The sequence below is a fragment of the Colossoma macropomum genome, unplaced genomic scaffold (genome assembly GCF_904425465.1).
Source record: "Colossoma macropomum unplaced genomic scaffold, Colossoma_macropomum, whole genome shotgun sequence".
NCBI classification, from domain to species: domain Eukaryota; kingdom Metazoa; phylum Chordata; class Actinopteri; order Characiformes; family Serrasalmidae; genus Colossoma; species Colossoma macropomum.
In genome coordinates, this window is record NW_023494792.1 from 8,727,135 (window position 1) to 8,749,892 (window position 22,758).

Consider the following 22,758-nt stretch of genomic DNA (forward strand, 5'->3'; position numbering starts at 1 on the left):
GCTGGAATCTGAAAGGTTATGTTCAGGCACAGCAGATTCTGTGTCAAACGTGTTTCTTCTTCTGTTGTTTTGAATTTAATCATCCTGTAGTTCACACGTACATTGTGGCTTAGGTGTTAAGCTGCTTTGGAAAAGCAGAATTTAAAATGTGTTCTAGCGAATATTGCCACCACCACCCTTTTTTTTTACTTTGACTTTATTATCTCTGTGTCACCTAACAACTCCAGCCTGACAAGACCAAAAGTACAGATGAGAGAATATTACACCTTTTTCAGACAAAAAACTGTGAAAAAGATGAAGAGATTTCATTGAAATTAGTCGACCACCAAAAATATTTGGCCAAACTGAAAAAAAGAAGAATAAAGGCCAGATATTTTTCACCAGGAAAAAAACAACAATTAAATAGGCCTACAGCGAAGTTCAACTGCAATCTAAGACTAGGATTAAGAATTTTAATCGTAATGAAAATTAGAAACAGTGATTTAAGCCCTGTTTTTTTTTTTCATCCGCTCTCCTGTCATACTCAACACAGATGCAGTTAATCTGCAGCAGATCAACAGTGGAAATGTCGGCTGTGTGAAAACTATTTTGCAATGTCTACAAGGGACTTTAGACAAGTAATTTGTAATCTGTGTTCATGATCTGGATAATCTATGTCGTGTATCAAGTGGAGGTACAATTCCTAAGAGCTTCTCCACTGCAGGTTTCATACCACTTGAAAACACAATGTACAGCTTGACACGCAGAATACAGCAAAACAGTAGAAGCAGAAAGGAAAGTTCCTGTGAGCCTGCTGAAATGACAAAAATGAAAATGAAAAAAAAAACAGTGCCAAAGTGCAAAGTATAACTAAAAATTAATTGAATAACCAACCATTCTCTGTCATCAAGAATGCTCAATTTTGTATGCATATAATTTTATAAAGTTCATGTTAACTGTTTTTATTTATTTATTTCATTTCTATTGGCTTTATCATTAATGAAAGTGCTTTTTCCTCATTTCCTCAATAAAAAGGCTGAAGCATTGCTATTTCATTGCACCACTAGAAATAAATAAATTAGAGTATTAGAAAGCTGCTCACATCTTCATATTACTTTTATGCATTACTGAATACTTTCCTGACGCTCATTTTGAAACCTTAACCCTTGTGTGGTGTTTGTGTCGTTGGGACCCAGTTTCAGTGTTTACTAAAAGAAAAAATGATGCGATTTACTATCATTTCAACCTCAGATTTCTTGACCTTTGCTCATTTTCTGTGAAGAACATATAAAATAACACATTTTCAACTTCACACTGTTCACCCCCTACACATTTATATACACATACGGTGTTGGGGTGAACATGCAGGGAATAAAAGTGTGGAGGTGCTGTGTCTCTTCACTCTGTTCTCCTCCTACATGGCCTGCTGTTAGTGTGTGTGTGTCCGCGTGTGTATGTGTTTGTATATGTGTGCATGTGTGTGAGGGTGGACAACATGGACAGGCTGCTGACTTGCCACAGCTGCTAAATGAGACCCCTACACTGGCCACTTGTGATATTTTAAACATCTGGTATTGTTACATAAATTGTTATGGTTGTATTGATTTGAAAAAACTATAAAGTGGTGGGTCCACTAGACCCACTGAGGAACAAAAACATGAACACCACACAAGAGTTAAGTATGGGCCGATATAGATGTGATATATACTGAGCTACTCAGACACTCTTCTACCCCACACGAAGAAACACACAGCTTACAACATCACATTACACATTGTGAGTGAGTGATATTTCACTATAGATTTGTTACAGGTTCTTTTTTATAGTCGATACCCACTGATAGTCGATACTCATTGATACCATCACACAATATGTTGCATTTAAGGTCAGAGTTAAGGTAGGGTTTACAGTTGAAGATAGAAATATTTTTTTTGCTAGCGTGTCCCACCCAACTTCAGATTTCAGTCGAGAAAAAAAAAAATCTGCCCAACACTGCTGCCTAAAGATACTCCTTGTGTCTAACATTGCTCTTAAAGCTGCTGAGCTCACTCAGCATTCTAATTATGACTGCTGCGGAACAGTGATATATTTTGTCACAGTGGGCAAGTTTTCAGATGTGTGAAGCTGTATGAAGTCCATAAAAAGCTCACAGCCAGCAGTTTCCTCTGTGAAAACTTAAAGCTTTTTGCCTTCTCAAAGCCTTCCTGCTCCAAATATGTCACAACTAAAAAAGGAACCCAAAGCTGTTTCAATCAGGATTTGGAGAAAATTTGGAAACTGTGAACCAGCTTCTACAAATCTTTGATTAGGTCCCCTCACCCCACCCCACCTCATCACTCTCAGTTTGGAGATTATGTCTTCCAAGCCAGGCAGTTACAATGATGCACTTGCATCTCTTTCTGGTAAGCTCCTCTGAAACTCCCTGATTCTTAATTTGTCACACTTAACACCCAGAGCCTTGCTCTTTCTGCGCTCTGTTTCTGTCTGAGTCCGAGACAGCAGCCTGTGTTTTTGCCTGTTGTGCTTCGCCTGTCTAAATTAAGACGCATTACAGAGAGGAATCACACTTATTCCGTTCTGATAGCTGCTGTTTCCACGGCGACGGAGCAAGATAATCTCCAGAGGTGAGAGCCAATAGGCCGGGATGGGGCAGCTTGGAAGCCTGTGGAAAAAATGAGGTCAATGGAAGTCAATGGTAGACTCAGTCAGCTTCCAGCTGTGGGCTTTTTTTTTGGGGGGGGGCGGGGGGCTGGTTTTAACCACCCTAAACTGGCTCGGCCATGTGCAAAGGCCTGTTCATGAGGAGGGAAGCCCCTGCGCTGTACAGGATGTGCCAAAGCTAGTGGCCATTCATCTGCTCCAAGCTCCAGTGATCTTCCACACACTGCGTGAGTTTTGGAGTGAACATGTTGATCTGATTAGGGACATATTAAGGCAGTTTGGATGACGAACACCTCTTGCTCGCCTTTGATGAAAGCATGAAAGGGAAGCTGATGTAATGCTGAAGAATGGATGCGGTTCAGTGTTTGTGGTCTTGTGTGTGCTCCGTATTAGGCTTTGAGGAGACCACATGGTTCTTTCTCACAGTGGCGTCAGTGCACACTCTTGTAATCAGTTCTTTCTGGCACTGCCTTTAGATTGGCCCACTAACGCTCTTAGATCTCCCAAGGCGTAGACATCTTGAAATGCCTCCTCTTACATTTTGTGTAGACTCATTCTGCAGGCCCTCTAATGGCAATTCCACAGAATCGAAATCATCTTGGACGTTTTTAGTTTATATAATTAAATAAAATATTTTTCTCCTATTGCCCTGTTAATAGATTAACTGTTGACTTTCTGTTTTGAAATGCTGTGTCTCTGTGTTGAGCTGTTAGCAAGCAATGAGGGGTGATAGAGATGAGTGAGAAGCTCCTGCTGTGAAAACAGTCCATACCTCTCCATAAAAACGGCTGTGCTGAGATAAAATAGACAGCACAGCTGCAACTTTCTTGATATCAAAAAATGCTCTCACAATAGAAAAATACAGCATTTAAACACAATACCAACACTTTTAAAGATGTTGACATCTAATTCGGTCCCAGTTTTGTTAATCATACACATTTTGATCATTCAAGTATATTCCGTCAACATCATAGAAGAAAAAAAAACATAGTCCAAATAAGGGATCTCCAAAACTACTGTGGGGTAGGCTGCTGTGAGAAATTCTTTCAGAAGTCTAAATTTTAAACTTTGAATCAATGTCATGTATGTGTTTGTGAACAGAAGATGAGATATTTTAGTAGGATTTGAATTTGATGAAATATGCAAAGTTGCAAAGTTAAATATGCAAAGTTATTTTGCATATAGGCTTGTTTTGTTACATAAAAGCAAACATAAAAAGGTAAAATGTGCAGACTCAAACATATTAATAAACTGTAAATCAAATGTAAATGTTATTTGTTACATAATTATTAATAATTATGTAATTATGCAATTGCATAGGAATATATCAATACAGAAAAAATATCTAACAAAACAACAGTGACCACCATAAACTTTTAAGTGTAAACTTAAGCTTGTGGAGGTCTTGGCTGTAGAAAATTTTGATATTATTGACTTTTTGACATCAGTAATTTGCAGCCGTGATGCTCTTGATTGCTATTGCTGCTCACAGTTTGGCCCAAGCTGTGGCCTGTAGATGCTCTGTTCCCTGTTGTTTGATCCTGTTCCGTCAGACACCAGGTGTGTTTCTGCTGTCAGGATGGAACACACTTATCTTTTAAAGAACAATTTAAGGGACGACTGTTTTAAAGAAATACTCCAACTTCTTTCAATCTTATCTTTATCTGCAGGATCTGTAATAAATGGTTGTTTACCATGGTCAAATTTCCCTTTATTTAGAAAAAACAGAAAATGCCACCGACTCAAAGTACACTTGTAGTAGAAACCAGAGGTAGGAGATAGGTTTTTACATTTGTAGCATTAGGAGTCTTGCCCAAGGACTCTTATTCTTATAGCAGTATTACCAGTTATGCTATTTTCCATGTTCAAAGGTTTGTAGACAACTGCTCATTCAGTGTTTCTTCTGAAATCTGGGGTATTAATAGAGAATTTGCTCCCTTTCGCTGCATTAACAGCCTCTCCTCTTCTGGGTAGGCTTTACACTAGATATTGGAGCATTGCTGTGAGGATTTGATTGCATCCAGTCACAAGGGCATTAGTGAGGTCAGGTACTGATGTTGGATGATTAGTTCTGGATCACAACACCACTCCAAAGAACCAGTTCCACTGCTCCACAGCTCAGTACAGGGACCTATATACCTTTCTCACTGATGCTTGGCATTGTGACCTTCATGCACAGCTGCTTCTGAGCACCCATTCTATTGGAAGTTCTTTTCTATGGATATTATACAAGCTGCGAGTGTGTGCCATTGAACACCTGTGTCAATGGGTATCTTAAAGTAACTGAATTAACTAATTAGAGGAGGTGTCTGGATAATTTTAGACATATAGTGTATCGCAAAAATACTATACCGCCAAAGTTTGCAGAGCAGGGGTACTGTAGTGTCAGGATTCAGAGCCACACTGCCTTCATCCACTTCGAATACTGCAGCTCTGCTGTCTTCTTTGCTCTTCCCATGCTCAAAGCTAGATACTCTGGGGGGTGATGAGGGGAGGAGATGAAAAAGAGGCCGTAAATGAGATTGACAGCGTGAAGAAAGGAATAATTATGTCCACTTTTGTCTCGCTGTCTGGGGGAGAGGATTTACTCCCAACACTGTTATGTACATGCACATGCAAGAAAAAAGGATTAGAACACACACACACACACACACACACACACACTTACACATTTCATTTGAGCTGAAAGAGTACAGTGTTCACACACATATGCACACACTCACACACTGGATGACCCTGCGGGTTGTGTTATGCAACAGTGCTGTGGCGCGTACCAATCGATGGAATAATGATGGTGCTATGAGTGGCGTGGGCATGATACTAACTTGCTAAACAGAAAGGCTCATCAGAATCAGCAGACTGGTAAACATTTCCCATATCAGGGAGCTGCTGGCATGCTTTTATTCCACCAGCAGTTGTTTAGAGAAGATAGGAGGCTGTTTACACTCTAATGCTGAAGCTCCCCCCACAATGTACCATAATGCAACCCCCCCACACACAGGCTCAGTCTGGGTCTGAAGTGAGAGGAGATGAGGGAGGGAAGTTCTAAAATTCTTAATGGCTTAGATAGCATCACAGCAGGAAAGGGGAACCAAATTACAGAGCATGACACAACATGAGGGAATCCTAATGTTGATGAACACTACGCCCAAATCAGTTAGCTCAAAGCAAGCCTGAAGATTGCAAAGCAGTTTACCTGGTGCAGATCATGTTATTTACTTCTAATGAACCCCTAGGCTTATTATTCGGGTTTTAATCTTAAAGCTTATTTGTATCTATCCAGTAAATATGAAGTACTCCAGTGCTGTAATTGTGTCTGGATAGGTGGATTACCTGCTGAAAAAAAACAGCACAGGCAAGCAAGCATTTGATGTTGGTCTAGTGCTGGTCTAGTTCTGGTTTAGCTGGTCACCCAAACATGATCATGCTGGCTGACCAGCATACCAGCATCAAAACACAACATATGTTGGATTTGGTGGTGATCTGCATATCAACCTTCATTGCTGCTGACCAGCATACCAGCATCCAAAAACCAACATATGCTGTTTTTTTTTTCTGGTGACCTGCCATGCTGGTCTGTGCTGGTTTTTCTAGCAGGGTATATTGTGCCATCTTAGGCCCCCTAATCTCGCAGGGCCACATGAGACCTTATAATGAGAATGTCTGGGACAACCAGGGACAGACATTTGTGCTTAATGTGGGTGAGTAGACTTGTTAGCATGGAAACAAACTGAGTGTGAGATTTCTAGCCTGTCTTTAGCCCATGGATGTAACGCAAGTTAGCATGGCTGAAGAGGACAAACAGTATCGTTAGCTAAAGTTAGCATTTTGCGAGCTAGCTTCTTTTGTTTGTGTTATCGAATGTAATCCAGACATTAAGAGTATGGATTTGGGAGTGGGTTTTAGAGAGCACGTGCCCTTGTTTGCAGCAGTTTTTGCCACAATGCAGCACCAAAAGTTTAAGTTGTCCTGAGACGTGTATTCATGTTACAAGATACTCCTGGCCCTGAAGTGAGGCACCACCAACATGTCTGCCCTTCTCACAACCTGTAAATACACACCATTTCCCCATATACACAATAACTAGAGGACCTAAATCTGATTTTACAATCTTGTAGAAAAAATTAACAACAGAAAACATCGCAACACAGAAAGGACTGCACTGGTTATACGACTCTGTTAAGATTGTCCAACCTTGCAATAGTTGTTATAAAAGAACACATTTGTTAAGGGCAGAGCATGCATAGATCAGTTTGCCTGAGCTTCAAGTCTACATTTCAGTTCTCACATTATATAATGTGAGGGTATTGATTGCAGTATAAACACTTCCAGAGTTTTTCTGACAGTGCTGACATTTGCCATTTCTGCAGTTTGGCTGAAACAGAGTCCTACTGAAGTCTGTGTAGACATACTCTTTTCACTGGCTGCTGATAAGCTGTGCTGAAGCTCCATGTGAACTTGTTCTAGTTGCCCCCAGTGGAATTGGCATGCTATTTCCTGCCTGACTGATAAAAAAAAAAAGTTCATTTTTGCTGCTGCTTTTGGAATGCATCTCCCATGTTGCTCCCCTGTTTCGTGCTTTCTCCAGTGTAGTGTTAATGCACACATGCAGTAAATACACACTCACACTCACACTGCGCACACAGGAGGTCACAATCCTGAGCTCAAAAGGGATTTAATTAAATGTGGCGGACCTTCCGCAGAGCTACAATATGTTTTGAGTGTGTGTGTGTGTGTGTGTATGTGTGTGTGTGTCTGTGTGGCGGTATAGCTATGTGTGTTTGGGTGTATGTAGGTACTTGCAACCTGCAGATGTGCAGTGATTGTTCTTAATCTCCACCAGCCTGTTGCCATCTGCCTGTGTTTTTGTCTCTGGACAGCAGGAGTGGAGTCACCTCGGTTGCGTGTTTGTGTGTATATTTGTGCGTGCCAGCCTAACTGTGCCACAGGGACCAGTCATCTGCAGCCTACTGCTGCAGTACTGTCTGGTTCTGAGCTGTATGGCTACTGTTCCTGACTTGTTCCTGACCTCAGACAGTACAGTAGGACTTCACAACATTTTATTCATTATTACATTACAGTATTCAAATGAGTGCTTTAACAAATCACAGATCTTTTTATTGCAGGCTCTGAACATTCTGACCAATATCAGATGTTCCAGAAGTTTCTGTCAAGGTTTTGGTTAATCAAGTTAGTCCATACTGATGGGTGGGCAATATGACAATATTTATTATTAGGAATGCACCAAAATTTCAGCCACAGAAAAAAAGGAAGTCTAGCCACAAACTAACAAACTTTAATGGTAATAAAAAGCAGAAACAGTGAAAAGAATCAATGTTTGATCCCTTCGTTGTCTTGCGCTGGTCAGCAAAGATGCATTCAAAGTGTTTGAGCAGCAGCAGATCAACAGTGAAAATGTTGGGTGTGTGAAATTGTTTCTTGGCTCCTATGAGAGACATTATACATGCGACTTGTAATCTCTGTTCATGTTATGTATCAAGTGGCTATACCCAAAAACTTCTCCATTACAGGGTTGATATGTTCGAAAATAAGACATACATGTCTATACATAGAATACAAGAAAAAAAAGAGAGGAAAGTCTTGCCAGCGCCATCTGTAGCCACAGATTTTAAAATTATGAAAAAATAAATAATAGTAACTTGCAAAGTGAAACTAAATATTAATGGAATTCATTGATTGAATGACGGATTGTTCTCTGTTGCTGAGGACGCTTGGTTTTGTAAAAACATTCCATACATACTGTAATAATTTTATGAATTTATTTTTGGTCACCTCATTTTTGTCCTACTGAAAGAACTGACTTGATTAAATAATAAAAGCTTTTTGCTTTTTAACTTGTATTTTTTACCTTTCATTCAAAAGAATACATAAAATTTAAAATAAAAAATTGAACTTTTTCAGTTTGACCTAGTGTGTCCTCAATGTTTTTGTATCGCTGCCAGTGTGAAACTGCTGGTGCTTTTTTGTCTTTTCCAATGTATTAAACCCCAAGAAAAAACTACATATTATGGTACATATCATGTATGGAAAAAGTGTCTTGAAGTACCATGAGGTTATATTTTTTTGCCAGATCATCCACCTTTACACATAACCGATAAAATGTCACTCTTTTTGGTCAGAACAACTCAGACCCATCTTCACTCATTTCAAGTGTTCACTACTGTAAATTTTGATGTTTTACAGTAGGCATATTGTAATTGTAATATGCAGCAATATAATCACAATATTATGCTTTGTTCTTCTCGTGCAGCCCTGCAGTGTAGAGTCTGGAGCAAGGCGTGGTTGCATTACAATACATCTTAATCCGGATCTCTTTCACCAAACCTGGTTAATAGTTAACAAAAGAAAGAAGGGATGACGTCGACAGATGATGGAAGATTACGTGTGATTAAAGTTGAAAGCGGCCTTTTGCTTTGATGAGGCGGAGTGAAAGGGTGTAACTGGACCTGTTCTTCTCCTCCCTCTCTCTTTCACTGTCACTCTCTCTCTCTTTCTCTCCGTGCTCCTTTCATCTCCTCTCACTTCAGCTGAATGTAAAGCTGAATGCAGTTTTGTGTCATTCCACTAAACCTTTTATACCAACAGGTCATTTCTCATTGAAGTGTGTGTGTGTGTGTGTGTGTGTGTGTGTGTGTATGAGGAGGTATTGAAGGTGTGGTGATGCTCTGCACTGTAAAATAATGTGGATGCTTCCATCCACACAGTGCTGCATAGGAGCCTGTGGCATATGATGTTTACCCCCAGACCCTCGAACCCACAGTGCTCCATCAGCCGCTTCTCCAGTCAGCATGTCCATCCCTGCACACATCCCAACCTCCTTTTCACTCCAGTGTTTTCTAGTCACTGTCACTCCAGCCGAAGCCTAAAGAAAGGGATTTATTATAGCCATTTAACACACGTCCTTTTACTTATTTTTAGGCACCATGCTAGTAAATCAGGGCCAAATCCACATCATTAACCTCTAATGATAAGGCAGTAGATCTAGATCTAATGCTTTAATTTAGAGTGATCTACACTACTCCACTGCAGGGGACCTTGGGGTCTGCTTCAGGGCTTTGCTTAAAGCGATAGTTTAACAAAACATCTACTTCACACAACTTTATTCTTGTTCCAGCCAAGACATAGTTGTTCAAAATGTACTTCTTTAGCTTTGCATTGAGGCTAATCTAACAAACAAGTCATTGAAAAATATACCTCAACAATTAACATCAGAGGAGGCAATGCAGTTTCAGGCAAGTGTGTGATGATCGTGCACACAGATTGCACAGTGATAATTGATGAGATGTAAGCTTCCATTACTTGTTAATGGTGTTAGCCTCGTAGCAGCAGTGTAAAACTAAGGAAAGGAATTTCCTCATTTCTCAACATTTCTGCATGAATAACCTGCCTGTCAAATTTGATGTTTCTATAAATGTTTCTTTGTGATAATATGGCACAGAAATACAATTCAAACATTTTCTGAATCTATAGAGTCAGCCCTTTCTGTTTCATTTTCATTTCTTATCATTAGATCGTATGCGACTCCCATCCGGAGTTATGAGGCTATGAAGAAGGGTTGAGAAACACATCATCTGCCTCTCACATTGTGTAATTGGTGGATTTGTGTGTCCGTCTACATTTTGTGTAAAACTGAGCAGTGGACACTGAGGAAATCACTAAGGATTAGCCTTCACATTGGAAACCCTTCATTTGTCATTCAGTCGACATCAGACACGTGCAATGTCGTGCAAAGAGTTTACAGCTGCTGAAGTTGCTGCAGCGGTTTTGGAATGTAGCAAAGAAGATAATGGAGCATTTTGATATGAAACATATGGGTATCATGTTATATGCAAGTGCCTTTAAAGGAGAATTTAGGAAGCTGTGCAGAAATCGAGAGAATTCCCTTATACCCCAGAGGGTTAAATTGTTAAGATGTAAACAAAGTCATTCAGAGTCATTTTACCTGTCAGAATTGTTCACAGTGGTGGTGATAAGGACCAGACATCTGTAGCGTTTAATGCCTCTAAAAGCTCCCCCGCAGAACGTTTTTATACAAAGAGATACAAATAAGTTGTGTGATGACAGATTTTACAATAGTTTTGACCTAAAATGTACGAAATGTTCATTTTTTATCCACTCACAGCAGAGAATTACATTCTGGGCATTCTAAGGCAGAATAGATACCAAAGAAAATTAAGTTCTTTTTCAATTTACCATTATCAACATATAAAAATTCAGAAGAAGCTATATTTGCATCACTGACATTGTGACCCCTGGTTCCTATCACCACCACTGTAAAGAAAATCTGAGCTGGTAAGTTCCTCTACAGTGCACGATTTCACATTAAACCACTGCAATGACATTATTTCTCTCCCAACGATTGAACTGTACATTATTTTTGAAAAATCATCTTAATTCCCTTGGCTGATTGACCACATTTGCTGTTTGGAGGAAATTCTGAAAATTCGTTTTCTTGTTTTGTTTAGTTGTATTTTGTTTTGTTTCTTTTGCCAAACTGCTACTTTAAGCACACTCATCCTAGGGGAAGTCATTAGACTGGTGTAACAGATAAACTACAGCAGCCCCTGCTTCTCTGTCTGATTTCATGTCTGTCTAACCCATGTGCATTACAGCAAAGTGCTGTATGGCCTAATCAATGATTTCATTGAGAAGGAGCCGCTGGTGCCATTAGAGTGGTGAGGTAAGCTCCCGAGGGGGGCTCATGCTGCCTTATTGTGAACACACACACACATATACACACAAACTCAGTCTTTCTGTGTAGAGAACACTGCTCTATTTTTAGTGCAGGCCTCTGTGGTCATCACATCTGGCGCCGGCCGCCTGCTTTTGCACCAGTGTGCTCTTAACTGATCGCTCTAATAAACCCAAGTATACACCCAAACATATTCACTCTCTCAGTCTGCAAAGGTCAGCGTTATTCTGACCTTTTTTAGGTGGTGCCCACGCTGAACCTTTGACATTCTCTGACACACTTACATATGTATGCTCAAACACATATGGTTTGTGGTGTGCAGAAAGGACCAGCGCTTGTCCTACATTTGCCCTTCTGTTTACTTGGCCTAGCTTCTTCATAGGCTCGTAGGCCTCAAATTATATGTGTTATGTCAATTCCCAGAAACTACATGAGGAACTGAATAGATGTCTGGTGCTGCCAAATTCCTTCAGCATGACGTGAACCCACCACTCTTTCCTCTCCTCTTCTCAACTCTCCTCTCCTGTCCTCCTTCGCCCTGAGCTTTTGCTTTTCATTTTTCCTTCTTGCAAAGTTCCGCTCTTCCAGTAGGCCGCTGCCTGCTCAGAGATGCCAGCTGTTATGTAGCTGGATGAGCACACTGGCCTTTTTTCCCTTTCTAGGGCACAGAGGGAAGCAGGGTGGAATCTCTGTGTTAACAGTGCTACTCCACTTTTGCAGTAGGAAAGTTGGCCCTATTGCAGCGAGCTGTCCTGGCGCCTTTGAGAAATCTCCTGCTTCAGACTGCCTTTTGCGTAAGAGAGCTGGTGGGTAGTTTTTTGTTGTATTTCAGAATGGTTTCAATGCGCTAGTCAAGCTCAGGTGATTGCATGTGTCTCTCATTGCAGATGCATCTTAGACCTATACATTATTTAAGCCCTTGAGGCTTGGGCTTATTATTCAGTTATGAAGCTTAAAATGTATAATTCAGTAAGTGCTCATAGTAGCTAGTGTGTGTGAAGGGTTTCGTTTCAAAACACATTATAAACAACTTTCAAGAATTTTATTTTTTTCATGATACATTGTTATGAGTGGGTTTTACACATATAAGAAATATCAGCACTATATTATTAATACCACCTTTCCTAGATGTGTTTTCCATTATACACCAGCTGTTATTCTTTTCCAAAACTCGTTATATCCAAAATTGTTACATGAGGATATACACATTTTGAAATGAAACTCTTTATATGTAACAATTAAAATGTAAGTTATGTAATTATGATAGATCCCTGAGCTGGTAGTTTGAGACCCCTGGTTTTAGGGGTTAGGAAACTAATTCTGAAGAATCATTCCTTTGGTTCATTTCATTAATCAAGAAGAGACCTTACTACGTTTGACCTTACTCCCGTTCTAGATCTTGTTTGCCTGTTTGTCCCCAATGCCGCATTGGCAACAGTGGGATGTCTGCAGGGGGGTTAAATGAATCTTCAAACACTCTATGAATTCCAGGAAAAGTACAGAAAAACACAGGAACACACACTCTAACACGCATACCCGCGTTTGCTGACACACAGAACGCTGTTGACGTAGCCCTGCGCTCATTTCCTGATAAAGGCCGGAGATCTTTCCATTCCATCCTGGGCTAAATTTGGATTTTCCAGCCTGGCCTAAGGCCCCGTGTGAAGAATTCAGACTTTGTCATCATTTCAGTGTCTCCAAGTCTTCTCGATAGAATTCCTGCTCCCACCCTCCCCACTAGGGCCCCCCAGCCTACACATCCTCCCTGTTGTGTAACTCTCTGGAGACCCTTCCACTGCTCCACATCAGCCAAATGACATCATGACTCTCTAGGGTTACAGCAGGATCTATCTCTCGGTCTCTCTATCTCTCACTCTCTCTCCCTCCGTCTCTTTCTCTGTTCTTTTTCCTTTCTCTCCATCTCTATTCGCTTTTCTTTCTTTCTCTCATCTTTCCTTTCTCTCTCTCTCTTCCTCTCTTCTCTTTCCCTTCTTTCTCTCTCCTCTTCCATTTCTTTCCTTCTCTATCTTCTTTTTCTTTTCTGTCTCTATTCTCTTTGTTTCTTTCACTATTTCTCTCTCTCTCTGTCTTGATTCTCTAACTCTTTTTCTTTGTTCTGCCTTCTGTCTCTTATTCCTTCATTATTTCTTTCCCTCTCTCTCTCTCTCTCTCTCTCTCTCTCTCTCTCTCTCTCTTTCTCTCTCTCTCTCTCAACTGCTTGACTTCAGCTTAAAACTTGCAGCTGGCCTGTCCTCTCTGGAGAGGCTGAACTCATAAACTGGAGTTAATGTCTGAAAAGTTGTCTGTCGTGTCATGAGATCAGTTTCCATAGAACTCCTTAAATATTTAACTAACCGCCTTTAACATGTTGTAGCCATAGTGCTCGTTTAACTCGCTATACTGTTTGCATTGCGGTGTAGTTTGTCCCGCTTTGGATAGAGATTAATGGTGCTGTCATGGTGTAACGCCCACTAATGCTTGTGTCATTATCACATTTGTTGTCTCCTAGTGATGTCATAGTCACTCCATGCTCCAGCTATGAGAGCCTGACTAAACTCACATGACCATTCTGCTCTCTGCTGTACATCTCAGCACAAAGATCAAACATTAGCTAGCAGAACTCAGAAAAAAAACGAAGAATATTCTGGCCATTTTGTGGCAAAACCTTGATTTATTTCCTGTTAAATGGGCTGGGAAAAGTACTCTACTCACTTTACTTCATTCAGATGTGTACATTTCATGTCCAAATATTTATAGACACCTGCTCATTCAGCATTTCTTCTGAAATCAAGAGTATTTATAGAAAGTTTTGATGCAGTAAAAACTTCTACGTTTCTGAGTAGGCTTTACACAAGATGTTTGAACATTGTTGTGAGGATTTGTCTGCATTCAGCCACAAGAGCATTAGTGAGGTCAGGTACTCATATTGGATGATTAGTTCCAGCTCATTGCAAAGGTATTGGATGGTTCATCATTTCAGAGAACACTGTTTCACTGCTCCACAGCAGTTTGGCATTGAACATGGTGACAGGCTCACGTACATCTGTAGACCGTTCTATTAGCAATGCCTTTCTGTCTGTATGATTTTAGACATATAATGTACATCACCTCCACTTTACTAAAATATATTACTTATTACAACTATTGCCAAAAGTAAGTAAACTGAAAGAAAAAGATATGTTATATATATTTAATACTTTTTTCAGTGTAGACCGTAGACATTAAAAACAGAAATGATTGTAATGTGGGATGAGCTCCACAGCTAAAAATATTCTAGGAGCCTGATATAGAAGTTCGTGTCTGCGGTCTTTCTGATTATCTCTGTACAGCGAAATAGAGGAACACGATTCTGACTCACAGACAGTATGACACATTGGAGTGTCAGTGTGTAACAGTGACTATTAGTCACAGATACAGCGTGTCTGAGGCCACACTGACCTGGGACCTGTATGACTGTATGGGCTGTAAAAGCTCACAGCCTTTATTTAGAGTGCAAGGTTGTGGCAGAACTGGGCTGAACTGGGAACTGTAATTTTCGTTCAGTCTTGCTTTTTTGGGTGTTAACTAAAATATACTGAGTGGTTAGCAATTCTGTACAAATGTCAACTGCCACAGTACAACATTCAGTCAGTTAGATATAGTATATAAACAACAACTGCATATGCTAGTAATACTTAACAAATTCTTGGGTCATGGGTCCTGTGTGAGGAAACAGGGTAAGCCAGGCACCATACTGATTATGTTTTTGCTATAAATACGACAGCGCTCTCAATACTGTACACTTGACACCCATATATCTTATATTATCTCTAGTTTAATTCCCATTTCAGTCCCCTGTAGCTGAATTAATGACCCACTGCTGTGACAACTGCACAATGTGGCAGGAAGCAACTGGGCAGCCTCCAGTCTCCTTACTTAATGATCTAAGATCACTTTCGTATTGTCAATGTCAGAACAAAACTCTAAAATCATAACTTCACAGGATAATGAAAAAAGGTTTTAAAAGGGGAATCACACTAATTGTAAACATCTGCGTCTGTGTAATTCTGTGGTTGAGTGGTTTAATGTGAATTGGTTCATTGTAGAGAAACTTACTGACTAAAAATAGCCATTTTATTTACTTTTCAAAAACCCTCAGTTAACCTACATGTGTCTTCTGAGGTTTTGTATGTGATGTTTATAATGGTAATATAGTGGTAAATCAGCAAAAAAGTTTTCTTTCGGGACTAAAAAAAAAATCAAATTCCCCTTTAACTTATAATGAAAGTTAATGTAACAAGATTTCAATCTACATAATTATGAACCATTTCTATTGGTCCATTCATAAAAGACAGTTGCCATTTTCAAGTCATGTTAAAAAGAAAAAAAAAATCCAAAGACAGTGAATTTTTCTCTGACAGAGACGATATATTGTAGCCTCTAGTGATGTTTCTACCAGCTGGAGAAGAGTTTGTCCTGGATCATTTCTCCAGTGTTTCGTGCATGGTAAGAGCCAAGTCAGAGTGAAGGCAGGTATCTCCAGAAAACTGCTCTTAGTGATGGGTGCTGGATTGTTGAAAGCTGATCTGAGTACAGCGCTCAGTTTGACTGAAGGGTAGCTAATTAACGCAGAGCTGATTGCAGTTGAGGAAGCAGGGGGTAATTCTGCTGTCAACTCCAGTTCATCTGAGCAGTGTCCGCCTGGTCATTAGTATCCTACATGACAGACAGGCCATCTGTCCCAGAGAGGTGTCAGCATGCCTGTCACTTCACAGCATGAGAATAATTAGTATAAAATATAACACATACTAGGAAACAAACTATGTAAGGGTGAGTAACATGACGATATTTATATTTATTTATATATAAGATGTTTTTCTGAGCATATGGTGGATATCATCAGTACCTAAAGAACACTGATCAAATGCATGTTTCATGAAAAAGAGGGGGGCATAATAAGTTTTATTTGGATTTAGAGCAGTACATTGTGTGAAACTGTGAATAATAGTCATTGTATTTATAGTTTTCGATAATGTTCTTAAATGTGGCACTACTGGTTCTTTTTGTCTGTTCCAGTTAATCAGATCTTAGAAAAAAATAAATACGAGCATAATGTGTATTAAGAAAATATCTCATGATATGTCTCAATAAGTATTTTTTAACATATCGCCCACCACTAAAACTAAATATCTCCACAATGTAAACTTCTACAGGAAATGGAAAAAAATGCATTTTAATGTAGGTTAATTTTATTCCACATAATAGCAAACTACCACTTCTGCACACTGAAATGATGTTGCATGAAAGTAAGCCTACTGTTAATACTAATACATAACAATAGCTAATCCTACTGTACTTCACTACTGCCAAAGCAGCTTAACTGCCACACTTGACAAAGCTTGGTTTTTGTGCTCTCTTGGACTCCTGGCTACGGATGGCTGTAGCATCACCAGGGATCGAACTCGCGATCTCCTAATGATAGGGCCTTAGACGGTTAGACGGTTGCGCCATTCGGGAGCCCGGAAACACACTAGTTAAGTGTACTGTCAAAGTTTAGCCCTAGCATCATATAACAGCCCACGCCCCAGGCCTCATGTTGACCTCTAAGCTGAGTGTCCTCATACCAATGCTAATGTGTGTTAGTGTCACATGTACTGCAAGGCATTTTAAATGTTGTGGATTGTTGTTTAGAACGTGAATAAGATGACGGAAAAGTTGGCGTGTAGAATTGAGTGCTTCTGTGGGCACGTGTGACAGATTGAATGCTGCCGGCAGGTGGTCGCCAGGGTAATTTCAGGATGCTGACATTAGACTGCTGCTGTGTTTTAAAAGGAACTGCAGACCAAAGCAATACAGGCAGATTTTAATCTGATAGTTGTGTCATGCACTTAAATTCTCCCCACATCAGTTGGGAGAAAGAAAAATGATAGCCCTGTGTCTACTACACACACGAGGCTCTTGTTTCTCTCTTTCCATGACTTCATCCGGCAGCCTGCTCATGGCTTTGTGTACATAAGATGACCAGATGTTGACGTGTGCTGCCGATGTGCATTACCAGTGTAGCTGTGCTGTAGTGGGGAACCCTGTGGTGCTCAGAAATGAGTGTTTACTGCACTAAGGTTGCACAGTATATTGTTGTTCAATAACCAACTGTTTTGACATCAGCCTTTGAAATACCGATATCGTAGAAGCATTGTAGAATTATTTTTATTGGTACAATATTGAAATTATGGCTGCCAATTTTGTATTCTGTTTTTAGCTGGAGCATTCACCAGTGGTGGATAGTCCTCACTGCTGAGCTTCCCTGTGACAACTACTGACGGCCTGTAATGTACATTAGTGATGTGATTTCTGACAGAAAATTGACTTTTGTCACAATATGTGTTTTCGTTATTTATATATATATATTTTTTAAATCAACATATTTCAGTTTTCATGTGTACATGTGTACACCTTTTTACACCCAGTGCTCTAAAAAGGCAGAGACGTATTCAAGACTGTTCAAATGTATTTACAGATGTATTTTTAACTTTTAAACTTGTTGTTTAGCTATGTAATTTTTATAGATAATTTAAGTGTTTTACTAAATGCAGGTTCATGTTCTGTTGCTTACTTACTGTGTTCAAATTGCAAAGTGAAATAACAATGATGGGCTAACACAAATTTAGTTGTGGACTGTTTGCTCTTTGAGTTATTCCAGTGTTGGATACAAAGTTAATTTGTATAGATTTATAGAGACAACATTTCATTTAAGTGTGATTAATGAAACTTTCAGTGTATGATACTGGCATTGGCCATAATTATTTTTCAATGATTAATTATCATATTGGCCCATTTCATGTGCATTTTTACCTCTAACCAATGCTTGAATGTTTTTTCTGTGCAATGAGCATCCTGCCAATCCTAGCATCCAACAAATGTAAATAATTTTGTATGAAAATTGTACAGTTCAATCCTTAATAAAGGCATGTCGTGGGTTCACCAATGTTTTTTCAGTATATTAAAATCTACATCAAACCTTATTAGTGTATATAAATAACAAAAATTATTAATATGAGAAGTGATTCTAAACCACTCTGGTTTCCTCCCACAGTCCAAAGACATGCAGTCAGGCCAGTTGGACATGCTAGATTGCCCCTAGGTGTGAATGTGTGTGATTGTACATATTTGTGTGTCTGCCCTGTGATGGACTGGCAACCTGTCCAGGGTGTATCCCGCCTTCCGCCCAATGACCACTGGGATAGGCTCCAGCACTCCTATGACCCAGAAAGACAAGCGGTTTGAAGGTGTGTGTGTGTGTATGTGATTCTAAACCTTTGAATGGTTGTGTACATTGCAGTCGCAATATGTAGCAATGTAATTCCAAGATGAAGTGTCTTACCCATATCATGCAGTGCTGACCAGAATATTAAACTACTGCCTTCATTCTCCCTCTAAACACAAGGTTTCTATAGCTAAAGTGATAATTAAAAATTAAAAATTCAATTTAGGAATTTTAGCTCCTTTTTTTTAAATATCATGATTTACTGCAAAAAGCTAAAAAATTCAGAATGTCACTTTACCCCAAATATCTTTCAGCCCTACTGAACAGCAGTTTTTCTGTGTGACTGTGGAATCCTCTGCTGTGGTCTTTATTAAGGATCAGCTGAGTCTTTGAATCCTGGACCAGTGCCAACAATCAATATTTCCTCATTTTGTCGATAAGAATGTCAATATATTGTGCGTCCCCGGTGGCCTGCTTTTATTTATTGTGCTTGATGGGATTTTCACGAACACCACACACACCAAAGGAAAGGGTGCACACACACACAGAGGGAAGGATGCACACAAGCGTACACACACATGCACATCCCCTGAGGCTCACATTGAGTGATAGGAGCCCCTTGGCTGGCATTAAGTTTTGCTCCCCCACTGGAGACTAGCTCACACCTCAGGCTCGACAGCTGGGGCCTCCACAGCCATTACATCATCCTCCCTTCCACCCGCTGATCACATGTCACTGATACACCCGCAACCAGCAGCATCAACACTGAACCCCCCCCCACACACACACCTCTGAAACTGCTCTTTACAATGCAACACAATGGACAGTGTAGAGGTGCAAAAATCAGGATGCATCACTCTGAAAATGCATGGATTTTTGAATGTTGTAATTTATTATAAGAATTATCAGTAAAGTATGCACTATTTTTTTGGAGAAATCTAAAAAGGTTGGTGTAATTTTATTCTTGTCAGTATTCCACCTTAGTAAAAATAGTTCCTTCAGTAACATCATGTTTTCAGCGTAACTTTTATGAAATCATAATTGTGACTGTCATGATTGTCTTAATAGTCTTGGTCGTGAAATTGGTGGTGAAATTTTCACAAGATTATGATGCATGGAATCAATTCCTAAAGAATTTTAATCATATTGAACAGTTATGAGGTCAGAGGCTAACATCTTAGCCACAATCGCATCCAATTGCAATTACAGTCAACACACACAGGCAGGAGGCCCACTCTTGCTGCTAGTGATCGTCCTCTGTGTGCCTTTTTAATGCTACTGTGGTTTAGAATGACCAGGCCACTCAGGTCTCTCAGCCTCAGCTCACTTCCTTGTTTATAATCATAACACACTCACCTCTGCCCAGATCTCATAACACATCACATGTGATTTTAACCCAATAACAGCTCACTGTTTAGCAGATATGTAAAAAGATCATTTTTTTCACAGACCAAAAGCATCATATTATGGTGAGCAAGCTGCTGTCGTTTACAATACTGCCATCAACCTTAACCCCTTAAACTAAAGAAAATGATTGATTCTCAAATGTATTGCAGTTCTCTCTTGAAAGACTTTTAGATAGGCTTATGCATTCAATTTTTAATTGTCAGCAATACCTTACATTTCTGATGGAAAAGCGAGCACTACATGGCTATGTGTACGTTGCTTATAGACTTAATAAGTGCACAGTGTGTAGGCTACACTAAGCTAACACTGCTTGTGAAGATGCATATACAGTTGGAGGATAATGGCCTCTTAATGCCCTGAATCGAAATCAAATCAAATCATGACTGTGTTTCACAAACGTCTGAAATATACTTTGGTGATAACACATCCCTATGTAGTTATGTAGTTAGGAGAGTGAACTATTGAAGTGTGGAATCATATGTAGGCCCTTACAGTTAATGGGTGGCCAGAATCTTGCAGTGTCCATTTCGTCCATCATACATTCACACATAACTTTACTCATCAAACTCAGGAAAGCTGCACCCCTCCATTGAGCTTATTGACTGCATTTAGGTCCAAACAAGCAGCATGGGGGCCAGATATGACATGGCAGCTCGCAGCATTGTGTCTGCCTCAGCATACTGCCATCTGCCTCCATCACTCTTTTACTAGGCCTGCACGCGGGGCTGCTGACAGACATCGCACTGATTAGCTGCATGTTGTAAATGGCACTGCCTACTTCAGCCTCTCTTAATTGCTCGTGCTAAGAGGGAGTTCTCTAGCTGGAGTGTGCTGCTGCGTGACCGCCATGCTTAAAAGCGGATACACAGTGGCTGTTTCTGTAAATTGGCCAGATGGAAAGAATGACTAGCTTACCTATTTAAAGCCTTTGTCCAGCACAAATGATAGCATCTCTGGGCAGTTTTTAGTGGCTCGTAATCCATTCCAGTCAAGTGCCTTTGGTCTGTGTCCGAGCAGCCTATAAGACAGCCAGGCTTAACCTTAATCAGCATATAAACTAGGGCTGCACACAATGCTAAATTTAACTGCCGGGATAGAAGAGCGAACGAGCTAATGTAAAATTTTCTTGGAAATGAGCAATGGCTACGGAAACAACACTTGTGCCAGCCAAAGGAAATAGGAAGTATGCGTGTCGTTCTTCTGGCAGCGTTTAGGAGGATAAAGGCAGGCTGGAGCTGAGGTCTGCCAGATGAGAATAGATATAGCATTTTCTTGAATGTTCTTCAGGTCATGCGTTTTACACCATACAAAACACTGCTGCAAAGCTGAAGCTTGACAATCATAAAGAGCTAAAATTCTGGACTTTCGTGCTCAAAAACCACATGCCATGCTCGTGGCTCGACCATCTGAGATGGAAAGCGAGGTTTTGCTGAAAAACATCCAGTGGGCCCCAAAGGTGGCTACATATTTGCTGGGTGAGTAAGGAATGTGGTTGCATGCCTCACGCATGAGCCAGGATTCTGCTTCGAGTCCATGATAGAGAGAGAGAGAGAGAGAGAGAGAGAGAGAGAGAGAGAGCAAGCGAGCAGTCTGTACTCACGGCAAATGAGCTCATTCACTCTTAGGTCACAGAGGGAAGAGAGGGAGAGAGAGAGAGAGAGAGAGAGAGAGAGAGAGAGAAGGAGGGAGGGAGAGGTTGGGGGAAGCGAGTCAGTCAGAGCGAGAGAGAGAGTGAGCACATACAACAATAGGGAGCTCCACTTTCAGTTGCTGCCACACAGAGCGCGATCGAGGAAGGCTCAGGATTCTCTCGCTGCGCTCCGTCTCTCTGCCATCTGTGTGGACACGCAGCTGGTTTTACACATTTTTCCAGATTGGTCTTGACTCCATTCTTGGAATTCCATTTTCTCTGCTTGTTTTTTTAGTTTTTTTGGTCCTAATGCCCAATGCCTTGTTCGCGGCTGTGCTGACTGTGAGCAGGAGTAGTAGCGTGTTGTAGTGTGGTGTGTGGAGTTGCGGATGCCTCTGGACGTGGTGCTAGCCGCTCCTGAGCAGCGCTTCTGGTCAGGCTCTCGGCGCACAGGCATGAGGCTGAAGATCAGGGTGCGCAGGATGAAGGAGGCGAGAGAGCTCAGAGGTGTGTATTTGGACAAGCTGGAGCTGACCCCCTTTACAGCCCTTTAACGCTCACTGACTCTTTCTTTCTTTCTTTCTTGTTTGCTTGCTTTGTTGTCATTCATTATTTCTACAACTTTTATTGCTGTTGTTATATCAAAAATCTCATGACTGTATTTAGTTTCATTTTTGTTTGAAACATATGTTTGTCTGGAATGTGCTTTTGTGAGTGCCAGCTGTCCTGTACATTGTGTTGAGCTACAAGTTTTTGATGAGTGGACCAGAAGTGCTTGCATTCACATACATTAATTTTTTATCATTTTTTCTAGGGATGCATAATGATAGCAGAATCCTATCAGTACTGGCAGATGTGTGCTCAAAAAGTAAAGGGCTGTATTAGACAGATGTTTAAATTTGACAGGTATTTCAAACCAGTGTTTGATGTATTTATTGCACGTTGGAGGAGCAGAACATTTAGGTGACACTGGACTACTGTGCTAAAATATCAGCACTTTATTCATTTTACTGCATTTGTGGCTTTCTACGTGTATGTTATAGTATCTGTAATACTAATCCAGGTAGATGTAGTGCCAATTTCTATATTTTATAAATGTCTACGTTTCGGTATCGGCATGGGCAG

General features: G+C 40.3%; 1 protein-coding gene across 3 annotated transcripts in view; it reads left to right on the top strand.

Annotated features, from left to right (window-relative positions):
- Positions 1-22,758, top strand: part of dusp8a (dual specificity phosphatase 8a) — a 56,386-nt gene that overhangs the window by 20,322 nt on the left and 13,306 nt on the right. Inside the window, exon 1 of one of the 3 annotated variants that reach the window (XM_036575824.1) lies at positions 21,947-22,140. The exons of the other annotated variants lie outside the window; for them this stretch is intronic. Coding sequence (XP_036431717.1) covers positions 22,023-22,140 — 118 coding nt within the window. The 5' untranslated portion in view covers positions 21,947-22,022. Of the gene's footprint in view, positions 1-21,946; positions 22,141-22,758 lie in introns of those variants that run through there. 3 annotated transcript variants of the gene reach the window in all.